General features: G+C 39.8%; 1 protein-coding gene across 2 annotated transcripts; it reads left to right on the forward strand.

Moving 5' to 3' along the window:
* Position 1: 1 nt before the first annotated feature.
* On the forward strand, positions 2-13,472 carry mrpl22 (mitochondrial ribosomal protein L22). 2 transcript variants are annotated; one of them, XM_060936501.1, is made up of 7 exons: positions 2-179; positions 263-305; positions 8,464-8,590; positions 8,697-8,762; positions 9,436-9,513; positions 9,625-9,694; positions 13,200-13,472. In XM_060936501.1, exons 1-7 carry the CDS (start codon positions 152-154, stop codon positions 13,406-13,408), a joined length of 621 nt encoding a protein of 206 aa, XP_060792484.1. In that variant the 5' UTR covers positions 2-151; the 3' UTR covers positions 13,409-13,472. The 2 variants fall into 2 exon arrangements, with proteins under 2 accessions (XP_060792484.1, XP_060792485.1); XM_060936502.1 differs by lacking the exon at positions 2-179 and adding an exon at positions 5,005-5,232.
* The last annotated feature ends 9,087 nt before the right edge of the window (positions 13,473-22,559 follow it).

Genomic DNA, 22,559 nt, shown 5'->3' on the forward strand with positions numbered 1-22,559 from the left:
TGGTACGAAGCATCAAAAAACAAAGTGCACTTATAGAATAACAAGCGTGTTAATTTTTTAAACGGAGCATTATTTTTGTCATACAAGTGGCTCATGAAAGTTGGTGTCTTTGCGACACTGCCGGAAAAGGTGCCATTTTTGCTATTCTAAGATGGCAGCGTCCACTGTGACAGCGAGAGGTAAAAAATGAGCTAATATTATATATTTATTTTAACTATCTGCGTCAGAATGGTTTCTGATTAAAATGTTTTTCTCCGTACAGGTGCTGCGCTACTCAGTCGTTTGTTTGGACAAATTCCTTTAAGGTGTGTAACTAATTCAGCTAGTTTTGATTAGCATAGCCACCTAGCAAGGCTAGCCTACAGGAGCTGTTCAGGCATCAAGGACAAAGATGGAACTGTTTTTAATAACAGTAGATAGCAAAGGCCTCTGTGTGTGTATAAATATAAAATATAGATAGCTTAAGCTATAAAATACAGTACCAGTCAAAAGTTTGGAAACGCCCTCTAATTCAGTGGCTTTTCATTATTTTAAAACTTTCTGAATTGTAGATTAATACTAAAGTCATCGACATTATGAATAAATATATATATATATTAGTGCTGTCAAGCGATTTAAAATATTTAATCGCGATTAATGTTGCGACTGTCATAGTTAACTCGCGATTAATCGCAATTTAATCGCACATTTTTGTCACATAAAAAACCATTGTAATTCTCTTATCAGCATAAAAAAAGTGAATGGGCTTGCTCACCGTTCGAACTACGGGGGTACTCGGGGGATCCGAGATCCCCTGAAACAGACATGAGATCCCTTGAAAACATGATTTGGGAAATGTTGGGGGGTCTCTAAAATATTGGCAAAATGATGTTTATTGACATAGCAATCGTGTGTAACGGGAAGCATTTGCATATCCGAAGTGAGCGCACGATGGAGAGACAAGCGCAAGCACCCCCCCCCAAGGGAAAAAAAGGGACCCCCCGAAAATATCGGCATAGTTCGAACACTGGTTGTACCAATGGTTTTTTTTTTTATTGCAGAGCATAACACGTCTTGTCACAGCCACTGCAAAGTCGGGCTGGAGCCGCCGATGGGAAAACGAAACCTAAGCCGAGCACCGTGGCTCTTCGTCCCGAGGCGTGGGGCTAGCGTGCCCTGCCCGCGCTGGTTCTTTGGGGGGAGGGCAGAGGACTCTGGCTGTGCGGGGCGTGGCATTACAGTCTAGCTGCTATCGTTTTTCTAAGCAAAGTCTCTGTTCCAAGTTCCTGGCAGTTTCAAAAGCTTATGAAAAACCTACATCATGTCACAGAGCGTTAATCTCGCGATAAAAAAATTATCGCCGTTAAAATTGAGTCAAGTTAACGCGTTAATAACGCGACATTTTTGACAGCACTAATATATATATATATATATATATATATATATATATATATATATATATATATATATGGAATAATTTGGTAAACAAAAAAGTGTTAATCAAACCAGAATATGTTTTATATTTTAGATTCTTCATTCAGTTGTGTTGTGAAGAGGTAGAGCTGGTATACAGTCAGTGAATGGCCCTATTTGAGGACTGTTCTAATCCATATTATGCCAAGAACTACTCAACTAAGTAAAGAAAAACGACAGTCCATCATTATTTTAAGAAATGAAGGTCAGTCAGTCCGAAAAATTTCAAGAACTTTGAAGGTATCCCCATAAAGACCATCAAACGTTATGATGAAACTGGCTCTCATCAGGACCGCCCCAGGAAAGGAAGACCTAGTTACGCAGGATAAGTTCATCAGAGTTACCAGCCTCAGAAACCGCAAGTTAACAGCACCCCAGATAAGAGCCCACCGAAATGCTTCACAGAGTTCAAGTAGCACACACATCTCAACATCAAATGCTCTGAGAAGACTGCGTGAATCTGGACTTTATGGTCGAATTGCTGCAAAGAAGCCATTTGTAAGGAAGAACAACAAGAGGAAGAGAATAGCTTGGGCCAAGGAACACAAGGAATGGACATTAGACCAGTGGAAATCTGTCCTTTGGTCTGATGAGTCCAAATTTGAGATTTTTGGTTCCAATCGCCACGTCTTTGTAAGATGCAGAAAAGGTGAGCGGATGGTTCCTACATGTGCGGTTCCCACAGTGAAGTATGGAGGAGGAAGTGTGATAGTATGGGGGTGCTTTGCTGGTGACACTGTTGGCGATTTATTCAAAATCGAAGGTACACTTAACCAGCATGGCTACCACAGCATTCTGCAGCGACATGCCATCCCATCTGGTTTGCGCTTAGCGGGCTCATCATTTGTCTTTCAACAGGACAATGACCCAAAACACACCTCTAGGCTATGTAAGGGCTATATGACCAAGCCATGCTTGGAAAAAAGCTATGATAATACCTATTTTCAAAGCTGGGGAGACTACTGACGTGGTAAATTATAGGCCCATAAGTATACTCCCTATTATCTCCAAGGTAGTTGAGAGGGTTGTCATACAACAACTCACCACCCATCTTAATTTGTGCCACGCTTCACTGCATGCAATGCAATTTGGGTTCAGAACAAACCACTCCACAGATACTGCTCTTTGCTACTTTGTGGAAGAATTGAAATCCAAGGTAGACAAGGGTGGAGTAGTTGGAGCAATTTTTCTGGATTTGAAGAAAGCCTTTGACACCGTAAACCACAATGTTTTAGTTTCTAAACTGTCCTCACATAACATCTCAGCTGACACGATTAAGTGGTTTACATCATACCTATCAAGAAGGAAGAATTGCACTAGAATCAATGACACACTCTCCACTGAAAATACCTGTTCAATAGTGGTGCCTCAGGGTTCAATCCTAGGCCCTCTATTGTTCAGTATATATATAAATGATCTTCCCTTAGTTTGCCCTGATGTTAACATCCAAATGTATGCTGATGACACAGTGATATGTCTATGCAAAAACAAAACAACAAGCGGCATACAAACTCAATGGAGCATTGAGCAAAATAGTTGACTGGCTAGATTACCTCTTGTCTGACACTGAATATGTCAAAAACTGTTTATGTACTTCTCTTCACGTAAAAATACTACTCAAGAGCTGGACATATTTGTTAAAGGAGAAAAGCTCAATGTAGTAGTAGATGATTTTAAATATTTAGGGGTCATTGTTGACTCTCATCTAACTTTTAAAAAACATATTAAAAAGGTTAATGGTCGAGTTAAAAGGAATCTCCTCAATTTTAAGGTAATAAGGAATCAGATGACCACAGAGGCAGCCAAACTTTATTTTCATTCTCTGATTTTAATACACATCTCATATTGCTTGACCACCTGGTCTCAAGCAAATGCAACCGCCATGTCACTTATGCCGCTTTTCCACTACAAACGCGGCTGAGCCGGGCTGAGCCGTGCCGTGCTGAGTCGAGCTGAGTGGGGCTGTTGGAGTTGCATTTCGACTACAACCGCGCTGAACCGTGCTGGCTGGAAGTGGGTGGACACATTGGGTGGAGTTAGCGAAAGTGGGTGGACGTCACGTGATGTCATTAAGCAGCGCAAACAATGACATCAGTGAGCTTTTAAGCGGTAGTCTCACGACCCGGATAGTAAACAATAAACATGGAGGACATGGAGTCGTTAGTGTTGCTGGTCTTGGTGCTGTGGCTTGTTGTCACCGACAACGCCAACAGATACTGGCAAGAGCGTATAGATGAGGCGAGGCGCATAAGGCTTCAGAAATTCTCGTAATTCTTCTCCTTCCGGGTTTGCGGTGTTTACAGATCCCAGCGTGCTCGCGGGGTGTGTGTGGGCATGTGAGGACACTCCTCCTCACCAATCAGTGCACAGGGGAGTGTCTGCTCACGCCCCCAGCCTCACTCGGCTCGCTTTGGCTCGCTTCAGCCCCACTCCAAAACCGTGCAAGTTTTAGGGGCTAAGCAGGGCTGAAGCGAGCTGAGTCGTGCTGCTCTGAGGTAGTTGAAACGCGAGCCGTGTCGGGCTGAAGCGAGCTGAAGTGAGCTGAAAAAGGGTAGTGGAAAAGGGCCATAAAACTTGCACGGTTTTGGAGTGGGGCTGAAGCGAGCCAAGTGAGGCTGGGGGCGTGAGCAGACACTCCCCTGTGCACTGATTGGTGAGGAGGAGTGTCCTCACATGCCTGACTGATGTCACTGTTTGCGCTACTTAACGACATCACGTGACGTCCACCCACTTTCACTAACTCCACCCAAAGTGTCCACCCACTTCCAGCCAGCACGGTTCAGCGCGGTTGTAGTCGAAATGCAACTCCAACAGCCCCGCTCAGCTCGACTCAGCACGGCACGGCTCAGCCCGACTCAGCCGCGTTTGTAGTGGAAAAGCGGCATAATACACACATCCTATAAACAGGCACTGAAAATTCTGGACAAAAAATCCAACACCTGCCATCACTGTACTATCATACAGAAGTATGGTTTATTTAGTTTGGATAGTTTTATTTTCTTTTTAAATTGCTGTTTATTTTTTAAAATTATAAATGATCTTGCTCCACCTCCCCTTAAGCAATTTGTGAGTCTGTGCAGACCCCCAAATAATACAAGGACTACAAGAGCGTCATCTAGAGGGGACTGCATAAGTGTGTTTAGACATTCTACTTTTGGCCAAAGTGCTTTCTCAGTAAAAACATCAGGGCTGTGGAATAGCATTCCTGTTAGTATCAGGCAAAGCACCACACTCAGTACTTTTAAATTAGGTCTTAAGAAATGGCTAAAAGCAGGGCAGCACTGTGGACATTTTTAGTCACTGATCTTGTGTTTTTGTGTTTATTTTATCATATATTTATGTTTTTTGTTTCCTTTAGTATATTTTAACTATGTACTTGTCACTGCAATATACAGTAGGCCTGTATCTGCACATAGTCCCACCCATAACATGTTCTGTTGTCATATTTTTTTAACATCAATTCCTGTCCAGGGACTACAGATGAAAATTAGCCTTGTGGTTATAATCTGGCTCAATTGTATGTTGTGCATTGTCCCTGTCAAATAAACATAGAAAAAAGAGCGTGATGGAGTGCTTCGTCAGATGACGTGGCCTCCACAATCACCTGATCTAAACCCAATTGAGACGGTTTGGACCGCAGAGTGAAAGCAAAGCAGCCAACAAGTGCTCAGCACCTCTGGGAACTCCTTCAAGACTGTTAGAAAACCATTTCGAGTGATGACCTCATGAAGCTGATTGAGAGAAAGTCAAGAGTGTGCAAAACTGCAATCAAAGCAAAAGGTGCCTACTTTGAAGAATCTAAAACATATTTTGGTTTGATCTCATCTCATCTCATTATCTGTAGCCGCTTTATCCTTCTACAGGGTCGCAGGCAAGCTGGAGCCTATCCCAGCTGACTACGGGCGAAAGGCGGGGTACACCCTGGACAAGTCGCCAGGTCATCACAGGGCTGACACATAGACACAGACAACCATTCACACTCACATTCACACCTACGGTCAATTTAGAGTCACCAGTTAACCTAACCTGCATGTCTTTGGACTGTGGGGGAAACCGGAGCACCCGGAGGAAACCCACGCGGACACGGGGAGAACATGCAAACTCCGCACAGAAAGGCCCTCGCCGGCCCCGGGGCTCGAACCCAGGACCTTCTTGCTGTGAGGCGACAGCGCTAACCACTACACCACCGTGCCGCCCTATTTTGGTTTGATTAACAATTTAAAATTTACTAAATGATTCCTTACATGTTGCTGCATAGTCTGGATGACTTCAGTATTAATTTACAATGTAGGAAAAAAAATAAAAACATCGAATTTGAAGGTGTTTCCAAACTTTTGACTGGTACTGTACATATACTGTAAAACAGTAGGCTAATAATGAAATATTTCATTATATATTATACAAAAACTCATTACACAATGGAGAATACCTTTTTCTATCTATCTCACTATTCCTATTTTACTTTATGCTACTTATATTATTAGTGCGCAATGTAGAATTGACATGCAATCTTTAAATTTTAACCGATTTATTTTATTATACGTATTATTTAATCTATTACTGTGTTTGATTTGTGCTGGACAGTGCTGTTGTGATACAGTTTCCTTCAGGATGAGTAAAGTTATTCGTATTCATAAGTCATGAAGTGAATTTTTAAATGTATTTGGATGGATCATCATTCAAAATTATTATTATTAGTAGTAGCAGTAGTATTAATTGTTGTACGCTGGAGAAATAATGGATGTAACAAGGCATTCTGGGGCCATCCTTAAAAAAATCCGTTTCCTGTCCACCGGGTGAGCAAAACAATTTTCAGTCGGGAGGGAGGGATTTTTTTTTTTTTTTTTATTACTATATGGATGGATAAGAAATCGCAATGCTGTGTTTGCTTTTTCTTTCAGTACTTTATTACAAAAGCAGACACATTTAATAAAATATGACGGTTTAATCAACTGAAGCTTGTACAAAAACTTTAAGTTAGCATTTTAAATGCTGACTGCAACATTTGCAAAACTTTTACAAAGGTGCTTAAAATGTCCGACACGCGGACTTTTTGTAGTTCTAAATCGAGCGTTAGGCCTAGTTCGGATGAAATTACACTATTAAAATGATCACTGAATGATTTGTTTTTCTGAATCTTTACTATTTTGTTGTTCGCTAGAATACCATTTTGCGATTTCACACTTAAGCAAATGTTTGAAAACTCCGGATCGCCTTCCTTCATGGTGGCGGCAATTTTTTTTTGTGCTGCACGGAGCATGCGCAGAGCTGATTCAATTCTATATTCTGCGCGGAATGCGTAAATGTCAAGTTTGATTTTAGATTTACGAACCTGAAAAAAATGTCAAAAAAAACGGCGTTAAAAAAAAAATTTCAACCGCACAAACGGCACTCACCCGGCCGGTGGACCGGAAACAGAACGTTTTTTAATAATGGCCTGGCATTAAAGGACATGGGACATGGATTTTTTTCTGGGCATAATTATGTATAAAGGACATAAGAAATGCCATCTAAGTCACTGCAGGGCGTCAAAAATGTGAAAATCATCACATTATTCAACTTTTTTATACATCAGCGTAAAACAATGATTCGTTAATGAGCTAGGTGGTCACGTGACCCGTGACGTCACAAAAACTTTCCAAGGAGCCAGCGCTTGGGAATCTAATGTAAACAGGTTACCGAAATGGACACCATCGACAGTGACATTCCCGATGTTTCACAGAGATGTGAAGTTAGACCCTATCAATTCGAACCGATAGCTGGAAATTCACATGAACATGGATCTTGTCTTTACTCTGACGGGTCAGATGATTCTGAGAGTGAGGGTTCATTCAGTCCCCATGAAACTGAAAGCGGTCGGCTCGATAACACTTCCTGGTAAGTTAAAAACAATTCTGCTCAAAGTCTAATGATCTGTTGAAAGAAGTATTATTTTTGTATCATACATTGAAAGTTCATCATAGATCTAGCTAAAGTCCGTTGCAAGCTAGTTTTTTGTTGCTGATATTTTTCGAGATTGATTGAGATACAATGCTTCCAGAGTCCGAGATGAAAACATTCAAAATGGCGAAACGCCATCACACAGCCAACAACACTACGCCATTTGTAATAAGAATTAAACAATAGTAGAAATAAAATATAAAATAATAAAGTGAAATAAAAGTTAAAAAAAAAAAACTCTTCTACAACTCTTCGATTCGGTACGTAAACAAAGAAGGACAGATATAAGAGTAAATGAGTCAGAATTATGATAATCAATAATTGATACACCCAAAATTATAATACTAATCCTTACCTCGGCTTTCAGTCGCTTAGCGAATGCACCTCGTGGTGGCGGTAGCACTTCAGGTTTCACTCCGCCGTCTTGTTCCTGAATTGGGACGTTGGGAACGGCTCTATCTTTAAGTAGCCTCTTAAATTTGGCTTGGCAATTAATATCGTTCAGTACCTGAGTATTAAAGTTGAAAGAATCCTCAGTGAAATGGTCCGAACACAGTTTGTGGGAAACAGTAGGTGCAAAGTTTTTTCTACGGCAGTAGTGAGCCCACACTTTCCTCAGCTTCGGGTCCTTGGGGAATGCAAAAAAACTTACTCCAGGCATTTCCCATTGGAATTATTGCAACCATAAGCAGCACAATACACCATGATGTCCAATGTACGTTAAAGACTATAAAAACAATTTTCTTGTCATCCACTTCTCCATATTCATCTACCCGCTTGTGCTGTGCCCGAAAGTTTTAGTGACGTATGATCACGTGACAGCGGCTCTTCCGGTTGCAGAAAATGCATATCGGAAGTCGAGCAGAAATGCCATATAATCATCACGAATATAACGATTTTGCTGAATTTAATAGATGATTTTTGTATTTGTTGATGCAATTAATTCATATTTTTAATGGAAAGAAACTGATATAGCGTGCTTTTATGTTTCATGTCCCATATCCTTTAAAGGTGCGTAAAAGTGTACTTTTCTTTTTCGTGTGATGATACTCATGTGGTGGTCTGCTCCAGGTTTGTCACACCGTTCTCCCAGAAGTCCTGTCTTCACCTCAGTGCAGCGTTAAACCTGAAAAACTGGGAGAAGAAAAATCGCATCTTGTATCCTCCTCAGGAGAAGGACGAGCCCCGGAGACCGGCCGTCAGTGACTCCTTTTCTGCTCTGCTTTCAATATTGGATATAAAGCGATTTGATTTATGATGATTATTTAAAATCTTTCCACTGTTTGTGAATAATGTTTTTCCAGGAGATCTATCATTGCAGACGTCAAATTAAGTACAGCAAAGACAAGATGTGGTACCTGGCGAAGCTGGTAAGAGACTCTGAACACCACAGTACATCTGAAATGTACCTTTTTATTATCTTGCGTACATTTACCTCGACATTCATCCATGTGCATGATGGATGCTTTTAAACGGGATGTTTCACAGTCAGGGTATACCGTTCAGATCCACAATAGACCCCAAAGGACAAATATTTTCTTCAAAAATAGTCTGCTGTAGGCATCACGTTCATGTTCTCTTTGTTTTTTGGAAAAAAGTGTGGTCTCGTAGAGGAATACGAGTTGTGGTGGCATTCGAGTGCCCTCACCTGTGATTTTCCAACAGGATTTGGGGGCAGCGTTTTCCCAGTTGCGCCTGCTTCCTGTGCAGAAACTCGGACGAGACAAACCCTGAAACATAGAATCCGATCCATTTCATGGCAGTATTATGAATCGTAGTTTTTGTAGGGTCTTTGAAAATATATCATCATTGTTATTATTATTATTATAATTAATAGAAGACGACCAGGAGCTCAAAGGAAGCTTGAAATCTGACTTGGTAGAGTTTCTGACCTGCTTTGCTCTCATTGTGAACAACAGTGTGTGTTTCTCACTAAAGAGTTTAAAGTCCTCCATAAACATGGCGTCGTCTTCCATTATTTTTGCTCATTGTGAAGAGTAAATGTTTCTACACCCCCACTCTGTTGTTCCTTCCCTGTGCCAGATTAGAGGCATGACCATCGACCAGGCCCTGGCTCAGCTCGAGTTTAATGATAAGAAAGGAGCCAAAATCATCAGAGAGGTACGTATGGAATCTTTGAACTGTACTTCTGTCATCTTCACACCCGAGCACCTCGTGGATGTCATGTTTAAATGCTGGATCTGAGAATTAAAGTATGATTCTGAACAACAGGTCCTTTTGGAAGCTCAGGAAATGGCGGTGAAGAGCCACAGCGTTGAATATAAATCCAATTTGTATGTCGGTAAGTGTTTATATCTTGAAGAATCCTGTTTGTAATGAATAAATGAACTTGTATGAAAGCGGAGAAAAGAAATCTCCTGAACTCAACCACGATTAGAATGTGATCTGTGAGAATTAGGCTTGTGTGATTTTTAACAATTTTATATCTTTAGAATCTCGACACAATATTAACCCGCCACCACAAACAGTGACGCTTACTCCGATGATATGATACGATTTAACCAGAGCTTTCAACGTTTACTTATTTTGCGTAAACAGTTTTAAACGTCAGAGCACACTAGTACGAGCTGTCGCTCACGTCCTTTTCTTCTTAATAAAACAGGACATGAACAAATCAACATATGAATCTGGAATGATTTGCGCAGGTGTTTTGAGCTTTCTGATATTATCTGACACTGCCTGGAAGCCCTGCCCCCTTCCCGCTATCTCTCACGCTCTCAACCGGAACGCCATGTTTCCCCTTCCTGTCACAGTAAACGGAGAATGTCTCGTTTGTTAACGTGAAATAAAATGTCTGTGTATTTTCATTATCATGTTCGCTCACATTAGACACAAACATACAGTAGTTAATATCCGCTGGGAATATATTTATTATGTCAATGAAATGGTCAGAAATGTCACTTTGGGCCTTAAAGGATGAAAAAGTGCGACACCAACGTGTCATCTAACACTTGAGCAATTCCAGCGTTATGGATGTGACACTTGAACTTAAAATGGCAACAAATGACCCAGTGCATGTTTTATTGTCTCCCAGTATTTAAACAGGTGTTGCATATTTTAAGGCTGTACCATACTGGAGAAGCGATAGAACAAGAACAATTCCCATAGTACATCTAGGGCATGCCAGAAAACACCAATAAAAGATGCGTTATGGATGTGACAGAAAAAGTATCACTTTTCTTGGGTGACTGTACATTTTTATCAAACTCTGTGAAATTGTAAACCTAATGTCGAAATGGAGAGATCCGTTTGATAGAGGGGTCCAAGGTGAATATTAAAAAATCTTTGTTTAAAATATTTTGTATTTCATGCAGAGTTTCGGAAGGAAAAGTCAGCGTTATGGATGTGACGAAATTCCGTTATGGATGTGACGCGTCTGAAATAGACATGGCGTACGTTTAGAAAATCAGCAATTTAACCACCATAACCCTTTGAAAAACTCTCTAAATATCAGCTAAAACTATCAAAGTTCTTAAATAATATTTAGGATGGCTATTGTTTTGCTGTTTTGTGGATTTTAGCATACATTTCTGTGGCTTGTGGCAATAATATAGAATTGTACATGATCAAAGTTGATTTTAGCTTGGGTTTTACATTATAAGAAAGAAAGACTGACAGTGACATATTAGGTTGGTTACAAATTGGTTCAACTTATTCACATCTGTAAAATACAGGCGTAGGTGATATCTCTGGGAGTGGTTTTGATGTATTACATGTTGCTTTATTTTTGCATGGTGAGGTTGACATTTACATGGAATTGCCCACTTTACAAACAAATGTAAATGGTGATGATATTTAGAAACTGATTAAATACACTTTTTTTTAAACGCTGACGCATTCAAACACTTTAAACAGATCAACAGAGGAAACGTCAGACACCCGACTTCTAAAAGGATTTTATTGAAAGGATTGTATTGTTATGCCGTCTTTTTAGAATAATCTCCCAAAAATCCACCATCCAGCTGCATTTTTCGTGATTGGCTCTGCCTCGTAAGCAGTTACTGACCACACAGGATACACATTATTATTATTCCACATTCCCTACTGTCCTTAAACCTGAAATTGGTTATTTTCCTGTCTTATTTTCACTTCTAAATAGGCATGTGACAATACATCACAGTGCAAATTTATGATGATTCGAATCGATTAAATAAAAAATGAATTGTGATTATTATCAGGCAGTGTAATGTTAAAGGAAAAGGCAACTTTTGTACAAAACCAGGTGTGTAATAGGAGAAAAACATATACGTAATCAATTCCGTTAATTATTTCCATTATATATCGAACATGAAAAAAATATTTTTAACTTTGAAATCATGAATTGACACAGAGGAGTCGAAGTTGGAGGAGTCAACCATTTTGAGATTGTGGGCAACTATAAACCAATCAGAATCTTTCGTTAATGCGCCTCCCTCTGATCTGTGACGTCACTGGGCCCATGAAAACAGTGTTTACAAGAAGATCACTGTGATTAGGAGTCCCGGCGGGTGGCTTGTATTCGATTCGTTTATATCCCGACCTTGTCAGCTGTCAGATTTATGTTCATGGACCCGGTAAGCTGGTAAATATTATTTATTTATTTTTTTCTTTACCAAATTCTAACAGAAAACGAGAGCGCCCGAAAGGGAAAACCGAGCCGAGCCGCTTCACGCATGCGCAGTAGGCTTGGTAGGACAAATCCAAATAGGAGTCATTCAGGATTCAGCCATGTTTTTACTCAACCAAAGTTATACAGTATTATGAGCTTTAAGTTGCATAAATAAAACCATTTGGTGAAACTTTGAAGAAGCGATTGTACTGGTTTTTTACCTTATTACCATGAAGCACTGAAGAGTTCTTTTCAATGGTGGGCCGCATGACGTCACGCAGTAGATCAATATGGCGGAACGCATCTTCGCCGAGCTCAGCGCAAGCCCATATTATTAAAAGTTAAAAGATACTGTTATGCGGTCTGTTCTTTCTCTATAAATTCCATGATTGATTACTTTATATATTTATCTATCTATTTGTGGTGATTTTGTACAAAAGTTGCCTTTTCCTTTAATTTAGCCTTGCTGTAATTGCATTGTTTAGACAGCAGAGGGTGCAATAATGTACAATACAGCATGTGACTTCATCATAGGTGGCAGTAACACAGCTCAAATGCCAAACACATGAAAAGATCAGATCTAACGTGAAAGAGGCGGTGTGTGATTGTGTACAAATAGATTTAACAAGAAATCCAAGCTCTCTTGCTCTCTCTCTTTTTACAGAATGCTAAAATATAAAGAAAAGAAAACAAAATGGAGGCAAAAAAATGTTAAGTTTATTAAGGAAAGGAATTTATTAACTTCTTTAATTTTTAATAAAAGGAATATTTTAGTTAATAGGCTATTATATTTTACTCCAAACGTTACAAATGTGGATAATTATTGCTGGTTAAGAAAATGAAACAAAAAGTATTGTTTTATTATTTAACAAAATGAATATTTAAGTTGATAAAGATTTGGAATATATATGTTGCTTTTTTTTTGGGAAATAAATATCGTGGGGAAAATCGAATCGTGAATCGAATCAAATTGGGAACTGTATGAATAGCTGTGTGTTTATTTTTAAATGATTTTTTTGACAATTTCAATATCGCACAAGTCTAACTCTGATCACATCACTACTACGTGTGTTTTTTAAAAAAAATAATTTGTTCATACATTTCATTTCTCAGACGTTTTCCAGAAAGAGAATCACCCTTAGATGATCGCAGTCACAGAAACACAGCAGCGCTAATGTTTATCTTCTCTTCTCTACAGCCGAGTCGTTCTCGGGTAAAGGCCAGTATCTGAAACGCATCCGCTACCACGGCCGAGGCATGTTCGGCATCATGGACAAGGTGTACTGCCATTACTTTGTGAAGCTTGTAGAAGGTTCGCCTCCCACAGTGGAGCAGAACACACCATTTGACCAGGCCAAGGAGTACGTAGAAGAGCTGAAGAACCGGACCATCATCTGCTCTCTCTAACTGACAATCCAACAAGAACTCTTCTCTTTCTGTAAATAGTACCAGAATAAAATGATTGAAAATGTGTTGGTCATTTTGTGAACCATGTGTGTGAGACAGTAAAGTAGAACATGCCTCAGAACCTTCCGCACGGCCTCCGTGCTGCACTGCATGACATTTTTCCACTCATGACCTTTTAGTCAATGACATTCTTCATTATCTGGATGATGAGTCGTGCCTCTGCCTTTTTCCTCGACCACTGGATGCCACTTTTTTTCTCCGTTTTATATTGCCACGTGCCCTTTAGCTTGAATTCGACGAGACTTGTTCCACTCTCAGACATGAACAGCAGAGCAGCTGGTTTCTCAAACTTGGTTCTGAAAAAATTTGACACATTAGATGATGCACTGAAACACCGCCTTTTTTGAAAAGGCCAAATTTATTAAGCTGAGCTAACTGAGATGATGATCATCATGATATTATTATTTCTTGAGATAATGACCAGAACGTTCCAAAGAGCCATTCTGACCGTGATGTTAATGCACCAGGAGTCTGAGTATCAATCACAACATGGAGGTTGGTTTTAATATTTCAGATAGGATGCAATTAGAGGGACATGTAGGACGTCTTGGAGACAAAGTAAGAGAGATGAAATTGAGATGGTTTGGACATGTACAGAGGAGAGAGCCGGGGTGTATTGGGACAAGAAGCGTGGAGATGGAGGTGTCAGGTAGAAGGAAAAGAGGAAGAGCATGTCTTACGGGGAAGCCATGGCCTAATGGTTAGAGAAGCAGCTTTGGGATCCAAAGGTTGTTGGTTCAATTCCCTAGACCAGTAGGAATAGCTGAAGTGCCCTTTCCTTAGCGAAAATAAGTATAGTTCATGTTTTATTAAGTAAAATTAAAGTACATTTCCTTAAGTATACATTTGTGTTCCAAGTATACTCATATCAATGTATTTACAATACACTTGTAAGTAAACTAATCTAATACTTCTTGGGACTAAATTGGCCCACTTTTAGTTTATAAAAAGTATACTTTAAATCTAAGAGAAGTAAACTGAGTATACACCTAGTATTTTTTATTTTGTACTGCAAGTATACCACAAGTAAACTCATATACTAATAGTTTACTAGTTCTATACTTGTAGTCCAATTTTTAGTTTACAAAAGCATACTTCATAGTGTACTGGAAATATACTATGAGTTTATTTGTTTTATACTTCTAGTCCACTTTTTGCCACTGATGTATGATTTTACTGATGAAATTGTAAAAATTCAGATGTATTTTGGCGTATAATGACAGCCAGTATGATTCAAGTCTGTCACAGTGTTCTCACCTTTGTTTTCAAATTTGTTGGCAAATAAAACGAGAAATGTTTATCTGTCTCTTTGTGGGTTAATAACACTATGTACATAAAAGATAAGTTTAAGTTCCAACACTGCTGAGTCTTAAGCTATTCCACCCCAGAGCTGAGCACAAACTTATGACACATGTAGTTTAAAATATGGGATTTAAAACATGCTGCCGTATCTCACAAAGAAGCCAATATGTGTGAAAAAGAAGCATTTTATAGGCTACTATCAAAAGGATAAGCACAACTACAGGGCAAGTACGCTTAAACATCATCTCATTATCTGTAGCCGCTTTATCCTGTTCTACAGGGTCGCAGGCAAGCTGGAGCCTATCCCAGCTGACTACGGGCGAAAGGCGGGGTACACCCTGGACAAGTCGCCAGGTCATCACAGGGCTGACACATAGACACAGACAACCATTCACACTCACATTCACACCTACGCTCAATTTAGAGTCACCAGTTAACCTAACCTGCATGTCTTTGGACTGTGGGGGAAACCGGAGCACCCGGAGGAAACCCACGCGGACACGGGGAGAACATGCAAACTCCACACAGAAAGGCCCTCGCCGGCCACAGGGCTTGAACCCGGACCTTCTTGCTGTGGGGCGACAGCGCTAACCACGACACCACCGTGCCACTCCCACTTAAACATAAGGCACAAATATTTGAATCCTTTATTACACTTTTGTTAAGTATATCTTGATCAAAATTTTAAGTATAAGCTTAATATACTTAGACTTTTCTATATACTACTTTTCAGTATGAGCCAAGTAGACTGATGTATAACTTTAAGTATATCTCTGATAAGTAAATAAAAAGTAAACTGAAAACATACTCTCTTATTTTTAGTTTAAAAGAAGTTTACTAGAAGCACACTTGAATAAACAACTTTTTTGTAAGGCACCGAACTCCCAACTGCTCCCCAGGCTGCTCTGGGTAAGAGCGTCTCCTAAATGCCATGAATGTAATGTAATGTAATATAATGAGATTTATGAGGACGGTTGGTGTGACAGAAAATGATACGGAGGGCAGGAGGAGATGGAGGGACATTATCCACTGTGGTGACCCCTAATGGGAACAGCAGAAAGAAGAAGAAGATACGATTGCAAACAAATTTAAAACAACCAAACCAGTGTGAGAGTTATTTCTGAATTTCAGGACGGATTCATTTTTCTAATCTCTATCCTTAAGTTTCCATATGATTTCAATTCATTAAGGAAATGAGTTTGATATTTAACGATACCTCGGAGTCTGATACAATACGATTCAGGTTCTGATTCTTCTCCGATCGATACGTGACCAACTTTGTTCAAATCCTGGGAAGGCTTACAATCATGGTATAGAGAAGACTATTTTAAAATAAAAACAGCCTGTTAAATTATTTACACATCAGTTTAACAAACATGAATATTAAATTTCACACACCAGTTTTCCATCTTTTTCCCGATAATATCCGATTTATGGTCGTTGCTTTTTAACTCGATCTGAATCGTTGATCGTTAAGCCCATAATGAAAGTCTTCCCAACCGTGCTGTTAGAATGGTTAAGTTAAAGACCACCGCACCCCAAATGTTTTCTTCATAAAGACCACATTCGAGATGATTTCAGTTTTCAGTGAACCAAATCACACTGCTGGATCCCTGAAACGAGCTCTCGGAGCCACTTCACAAAGTTTCATTATTCCCCTCATTAAATTAGGATGAGTTTGGCGGTGAAACTCGGCCTACTTCGTCTCACGGTGCAGGATGAGAGGAATTTTAATGTTAAGGAAGTTTAAAAGGTAAAAGCTCTGTTAAAAAAATATCACAGGATCACATCACATACCTTATTTGTGATTAAATACAAGTTAAAAAATAACAGCAATAACAACAACAACAACAACAACATAACATAAAATATTCGCCTCTGAGAAAGTTTAACGAGAAAATGTGTGAAAAGGGAGGCGGCCTTTAAACCTTTAAACTGTGGCTTTGTGGAGAGTTTCGAATTTCCCGACAGGCTCTCGGTGTAACACTGGCCAACTCCTGAGGTGATGGTGACTCTCTTCATCATGGTGTCTGTAGTGTTCTCCAATAAAATGCCAACTCTTGGCCCCAATTTCAGCTCTGAGCCCTGCACTATCCCCCTGCTGCAGGAGATCACAGAACTGAGCGATGACAACACGAGGAGCTCTTCCGTCTCTTTACACAACTCGGGGAATTTCGGAACCTCTGCTGAGTCGACACTTACTTGACTTGAGCAGCTGCAGATGGATTTTTGTTGCGATGGACATTTGCGATTAAAGGTGACATTTCTGTGGCAGCAGTTAAAACCCTGACTGCAGTCCATTTATGAAAAGAGTCACAAGACGCTCACAAGATCGCCATTTATACCAGTACAGACAAAGACAATCAGGGCTTTCCACAGAAAACAATATCAGCGTGCTGCTACTGATGCAGAGCCCAGTAGGAGGGCCCTGAAGGTTGCTAGGGGGTCCGGGGGCATGCTCCCCTGGAAGATTTTGAAATTAGAGACTTCAAATGGTGCATGCTGGTGGCATCTAGGGCTGATTTACGCACAATTCTCATCTCATCTCATTATCTGTAGCCGCTTTATCCTTCTACAGGGTCACAGGCAAGATGGAGCCTATCCCAGCTGACTACGGGCGAAAGGCGGGGTACACCCTGGACAAGTCGCCAGGTTATCACAGGGCTGACACATAGACAACCATTCACACTCACATTCACACCTACGGTCAATTTAGAGTCACCAGTTAACCTAACCTGCATGTCTTTGGACTGTGGGGGAAACCGGAGCACCCGGAGGAAACCCACGCGGACACGGGGAGAACATGCAAACTCCAGACAGAAAGGCCCTCGCCGGCCCCGGGGCTCGAACCCAGGACCTTCTTGCTGTGAGGCGACAGCGCTAACCACTACACCACCGTGCCGCCCCTACGCACAATTCAACATTATTAAATTTGCTGTTTTTTACCTCGTCAAATATGCAAGGGGCAAAATTTAAAGGGCAAAATTAGATTTGAAATGAAAACACTGGAAACGGTTAATTCAGAGAAATATATATATGTTATTTACCAGCTTAAGGTCGGTCCGTATCGTGAAATACCATGACCGAGGTCTTTAAAGTACTGAGCGAGGCCCTCTGGGCCGAGGTCAGTATTCAAGGCCGAGGTCACGGTATTTCACCATACGGACCGACCTTAAGCTGGTAAATAATATATTTATTTTTTTCTTTACCAAATTCTAACAGAAAACGAGAGCGCCCGAAAGGGAAAACCGAGCCGAGCCGCCATTTTGAATCCTCATTCACGGCTGTAATGCAAATGGCTTCCTCCTCGATACACAAGTGCACTTCCATGGCAGGAAAAAAACAATATTTTGCCACCTATGTAGTCCCCTATTTATACACTTATTCAGGATTCAGCCATGTTTTTGCTCGGCGTTAGCAACAGTTAGAGGTTTTTAGCTTTCTCCTGAAATGTTTTCTTTTATTTCATCTTCCTCAGGGTAGTAAAACTCGCTTTCGCTGTGAACACTGTTGTTATCGCTATCCATGCTGTAAAATTAATGCTATTCTCCTGAGAAATGCTGGCAAACATTTATAAGATTTTTGACAATCTTATAAATAAATCTTACAAAAAAAAGATAAATGTTGACAAAAAAATGCTACTATGTTTGTTGTTGTGAATGAGCGAGTCGCCAGAGGTCCGTAACCGGGGTCCGTATCATAGGATACGGACCCGCTCGCCAGCCAATCAGAGCGCAGGATTTGATGGAAACCGCACCGCGAAAAAAATAATTAATTTTATCGCACAACAAAAAACGTAGAATATTGAACATTATAGCAGTTGAAATTAGAATATTAGCAATATGGCTGTCAACTACAGACCTGCAACCCAACAGGCAAAAGTCACACACAAAAGCCTACAGTATAGCGCCAGGAACAGACTCGAGCTCAAATCATGCAACAGCGCCATCTATTGACTGGAGCCTAAAACATGGCTTTATGTATGGTTGCGAAAGGCAGTCAGGGCATGCAGCGAAACCCTTTATTTTCATTTCTGGGTTGAGTTCCAGGATAGTCTCGACCTATACATTACAATATCGTCCTATTTCTGTAGTTATTGCTCATTTTCAGAAGGGAATAGGAGATATTTAGGTGCAGAAAGCACTCTGCATTGTTCAATTTATGGTACTGATTTTTTGTGTGTGCAAGTGACAGCATGGTACCGACATCGCACAGCCCGGCGGAATGCTGTGTATCCGCGCTTTGGGGAAAGCCTTGAGAATATACATTTTTAAAAGTCTTCTTAAATATAATCACTCAAACTCTACAGCGCTAACATTTGGCCACTTTAAAACAGGATTCAAAAATATAAAATATAGGCACATCGTTTTAACCTGAAAACAGAAACGTGTTCTGTTCTGCTTCAATATGAGTCTACGTCTAGCTGCTTGTGTGTATATACTGTACACAGTATGGTACGGTATGGTACAGTACATGTATGGTATGTTAATGTTATCCGAGTCATATTTGCTTGTTGTATGATGTCAATATGGCTGTAGCCTTATTTCAAACGATGTTCAATTGGTATTAAGGTACCAAGAAATCATTCCCCACACCATCACACCACCACCACCAGCCTCAACTGTTGACATGAGGCTGGTTTTCAATGTATCCCTGACACCAAACCCAATGTAGTGCTTTCTGAGATGCTTTTCTGCTCACCTTGGTTGTGCAGAGTAGTTATTTCAATTATGGAAATCTTTGTTTGGTTTGACCGTTCAATGCTTTCTGAGATGCTTTTCTGCTACAGCTGTAGCCTTATTTCAAACAATGTTCACTTGGTGTTAAGGTGCCAAGAAAACACTCCCCACACCATCACACCACCACCAGCCTCAACCGTTGACATGAGGCAGGTTTTTGAAATGCTCCTGACACCAAACCCAATATAGTGCTTTCTGAGATGCTTTTCTGCTCACCACGGTTGTAAAGAGTAGTTATTTCAATTACTGAAACCTTCGTTTGGTTTGACCATTCATCTCTGATCTCTCTCATGAACAAGGCTTCATATCTCTTGGAAATCTTAGACCTAAAGGTCTTAACATCACCCCAAGACAAACTGATCTGGTCAAGCATGGATGAAAAACTGCTGCGCTACAAGTGTTAGCGCTCTTCACGGCTAACAAGCACTCGCTCTAACGCTCACGCTTAACAGTCTTGCATCACTTTCAATTCGATTTGAGGAAAAAATATATAAGAAGCATTAAACTAAATGCCAAAGTATGTGAGTGTGAAGCTTCTTCATCCAGAAAGGACATTTTATAGAACAGAGTGTGTCTTTTAACATAAATAGCTGTGTGCATTGATGTATTTTAGTTATTCAAATATATTGCATGTCAGAGTCAATCAGAATATAAGCATTACACATTGTACTTTTTATTCCTTCATTTCAAGTTACATTTAATGATGTGGATGGAACGTCCTCCAAAACAGGTTAGGTTTGTATTTCAATACTACATTGCACTGCATAACATTATTATTTATTGTCACTACTCCACTCTCTACCTGGCTGCTACCCCAATAACTGCTATCTCTATATACTTTATGGTATAAATGGTATAAAAATCTGCTGAATATGAATATATCCACATAATCGTTATTATTATTTTCTTAGATCTTTTTTGCTCTACCTGTTACATCTGAGAGTTGCTCACACTACAACTTATGGAGTTTCGTGTAATTTTATGGTCCATGGTCCTGAAGGAATGTTGCTTCGTTTCACTGTGTACTGCACCGGCTGTATATTAATGAAATGATAACAAAACCACTTGATTTGTCTTGAAGTTAGTTCATGTTGTCACTTACAGTACCAGTCAAAAGTTTGTACACCCTGATCTACTCATTCACTCATAGGTCTTTTTGTATTTTCTACAGTATAGAACAAGACATCAAAACTATGAAATAACATATGTGGAATTATGCGGTAAATAAAAAAAAAGTTTTAACCCCCCCCAAAATGTTTGATATTTTAGATTCTTCAAAGTATCCGGTGTTTCCCTTGATGACACTTTGCACACTATCGGCATTCTCTTAACCAGCTTCATGAAGGAGTCACCTGGAACGGTTTTCAATTAACAGGTGCCTCGTCAAAAGGTCATTAGTGGACGAGTTTCTCACCTTCTTAATGCGTTTGATACCGTCAAACAGTAAATAATAAATATACTAAATAAATAAATAGCCCTATTCGAGAACTGTAGTAATCCATACGGTATTATGTCAAGAACCAAACAACTAAGCAAAGAGAAACAACATCCATCATTACTTTAAGACATGAAGTGACTTTTGAAGTGAATGAAAAAAGAAAAGACATTGAATTAGAAGGCGTGTCCAAACTTAACTGGTACTGTAGGTTATAGCACGTTATATGCCTTTTTTTCCGCTCACTAGTAACGTTCATGTGACAAACAACAACGACAACAAAAGGCTTAGAGAGAAACCGGAAAACGTAAACTCCTATGTCCCGAGGTGGAACGCTTCCTGACTGTTGACAAAGCATTGACACTGGAGACTCCTTCCATATACAGTACTGTGCAAAAGTCTATTTTTTTTCCATACAAACTTTGCTATAGATTTCTATTTTATGACTTCTACATTATCAAGTCAAAACATTACAGAAACATTTTAGAGTTCCAAACATTCGTTATTTTTTTGAAAAAAAAGTTTGTGTCTGAGCAGCATATTCCATAAGAGAGCACTTTCCAGATTACAAAAAAAGGAAAGCTAATGAAGGCTACTGGGTTCTAGTCAGAGGTGGACAAAGAACCCGACTTCATTACTTAAGTCAAAGTACAGATCCCACTGGTCAAATGTTACTTCGATACAAGTGAAAGTTGTCCAGTCAAAATTGTACTTAAGTACTGAAGTACTCGCTTCTAAAAAATACTTAAGTATTAAAAGTACATTTTCTGTCAACACATCGTTGTATTATTGCCACAACGCTTACAAAACCTAATTCCGTTACCAAAGACAGAAATGTGAATTCACAAAATGAATGCATGCTGTGCCATCATGGTGGTTTAACGTTAAGCTAGCTAGTCAGTGAAACACCACCTGACATGTTAGCAAACGCTTTTCAAACTCCAAATCATATTGGGTAGCTAACGCTACTAGAAAGGAAAGATTTCTACATTCTCTTTATTTGGCAAGATTATGCTAAAACATATTTCTGAAAGGACTTCAGATAAGTTAGCATTATTCATGTTAGCATAACTTAGTTTTTACATGCTAACTAACAGTGTCCAAGTTAACTAGCTGTGTGTTAACATTAGCCGTGGACAAGGCGACGGCAACTTGGCGGGCAAATCCATAGAGAGTCAGTTGACGAACCAGACTGCACAGCTATTGCAACGTTATCGCTAGCTCGAAAAGCACAAACAACTTCATTACAAGCTTTCTCTTGGAATAAAACGTTTATATACCACAATATGCTTCTGCAGGTTGCATGGCAAGTTTTTGTAGGCCGTGATGTGGTTCGTTTTCGGCAAACAAAGCAAACATTTAAAATGAAACAAATCTTTAATCCTTTCAGAAAACTGAAACATGGGTTCTAGGTAAAGCGATGAGTGCGTGCATTCCGCAGAAGAACCGCCTCCTTCCATTCTGCCATCAACTGATCGTGTTAAATAACGCTGCTGAGAAACCATTGAACTTGATTTTATCCAGTCTATGAACGTGACGTGACCCTAGTGATTACTGATCGGCTGTCTCAGTGTCACCTGCGAAAAAACAATCACGTTTTAGAAAAGAAAAGAAA

This window comes from Neoarius graeffei, chromosome 12 (genome assembly GCF_027579695.1).
Source record: "Neoarius graeffei isolate fNeoGra1 chromosome 12, fNeoGra1.pri, whole genome shotgun sequence".
In the NCBI taxonomy this organism is placed as follows: domain Eukaryota; kingdom Metazoa; phylum Chordata; class Actinopteri; order Siluriformes; family Ariidae; genus Neoarius; species Neoarius graeffei.

Coding starts and splice junctions, on each gene's coding strand:
- mrpl22 (XM_060936501.1), top strand. CDS start 152: ATGGCAGCGTCCACTGTGACAGCGAGAG. Junction 306..8,463: donor TTTGGACAAATTCCTTTAAG/GTGTGTAACTAA, acceptor GGTCTGCTCCAG/GTTTGTCACACCGTTCTCCC. Junction 8,591..8,696: donor ACGAGCCCCGGAGACCGGCC/GTCAGTGACTCC, acceptor ATGTTTTTCCAG/GAGATCTATCATTGCAGACG.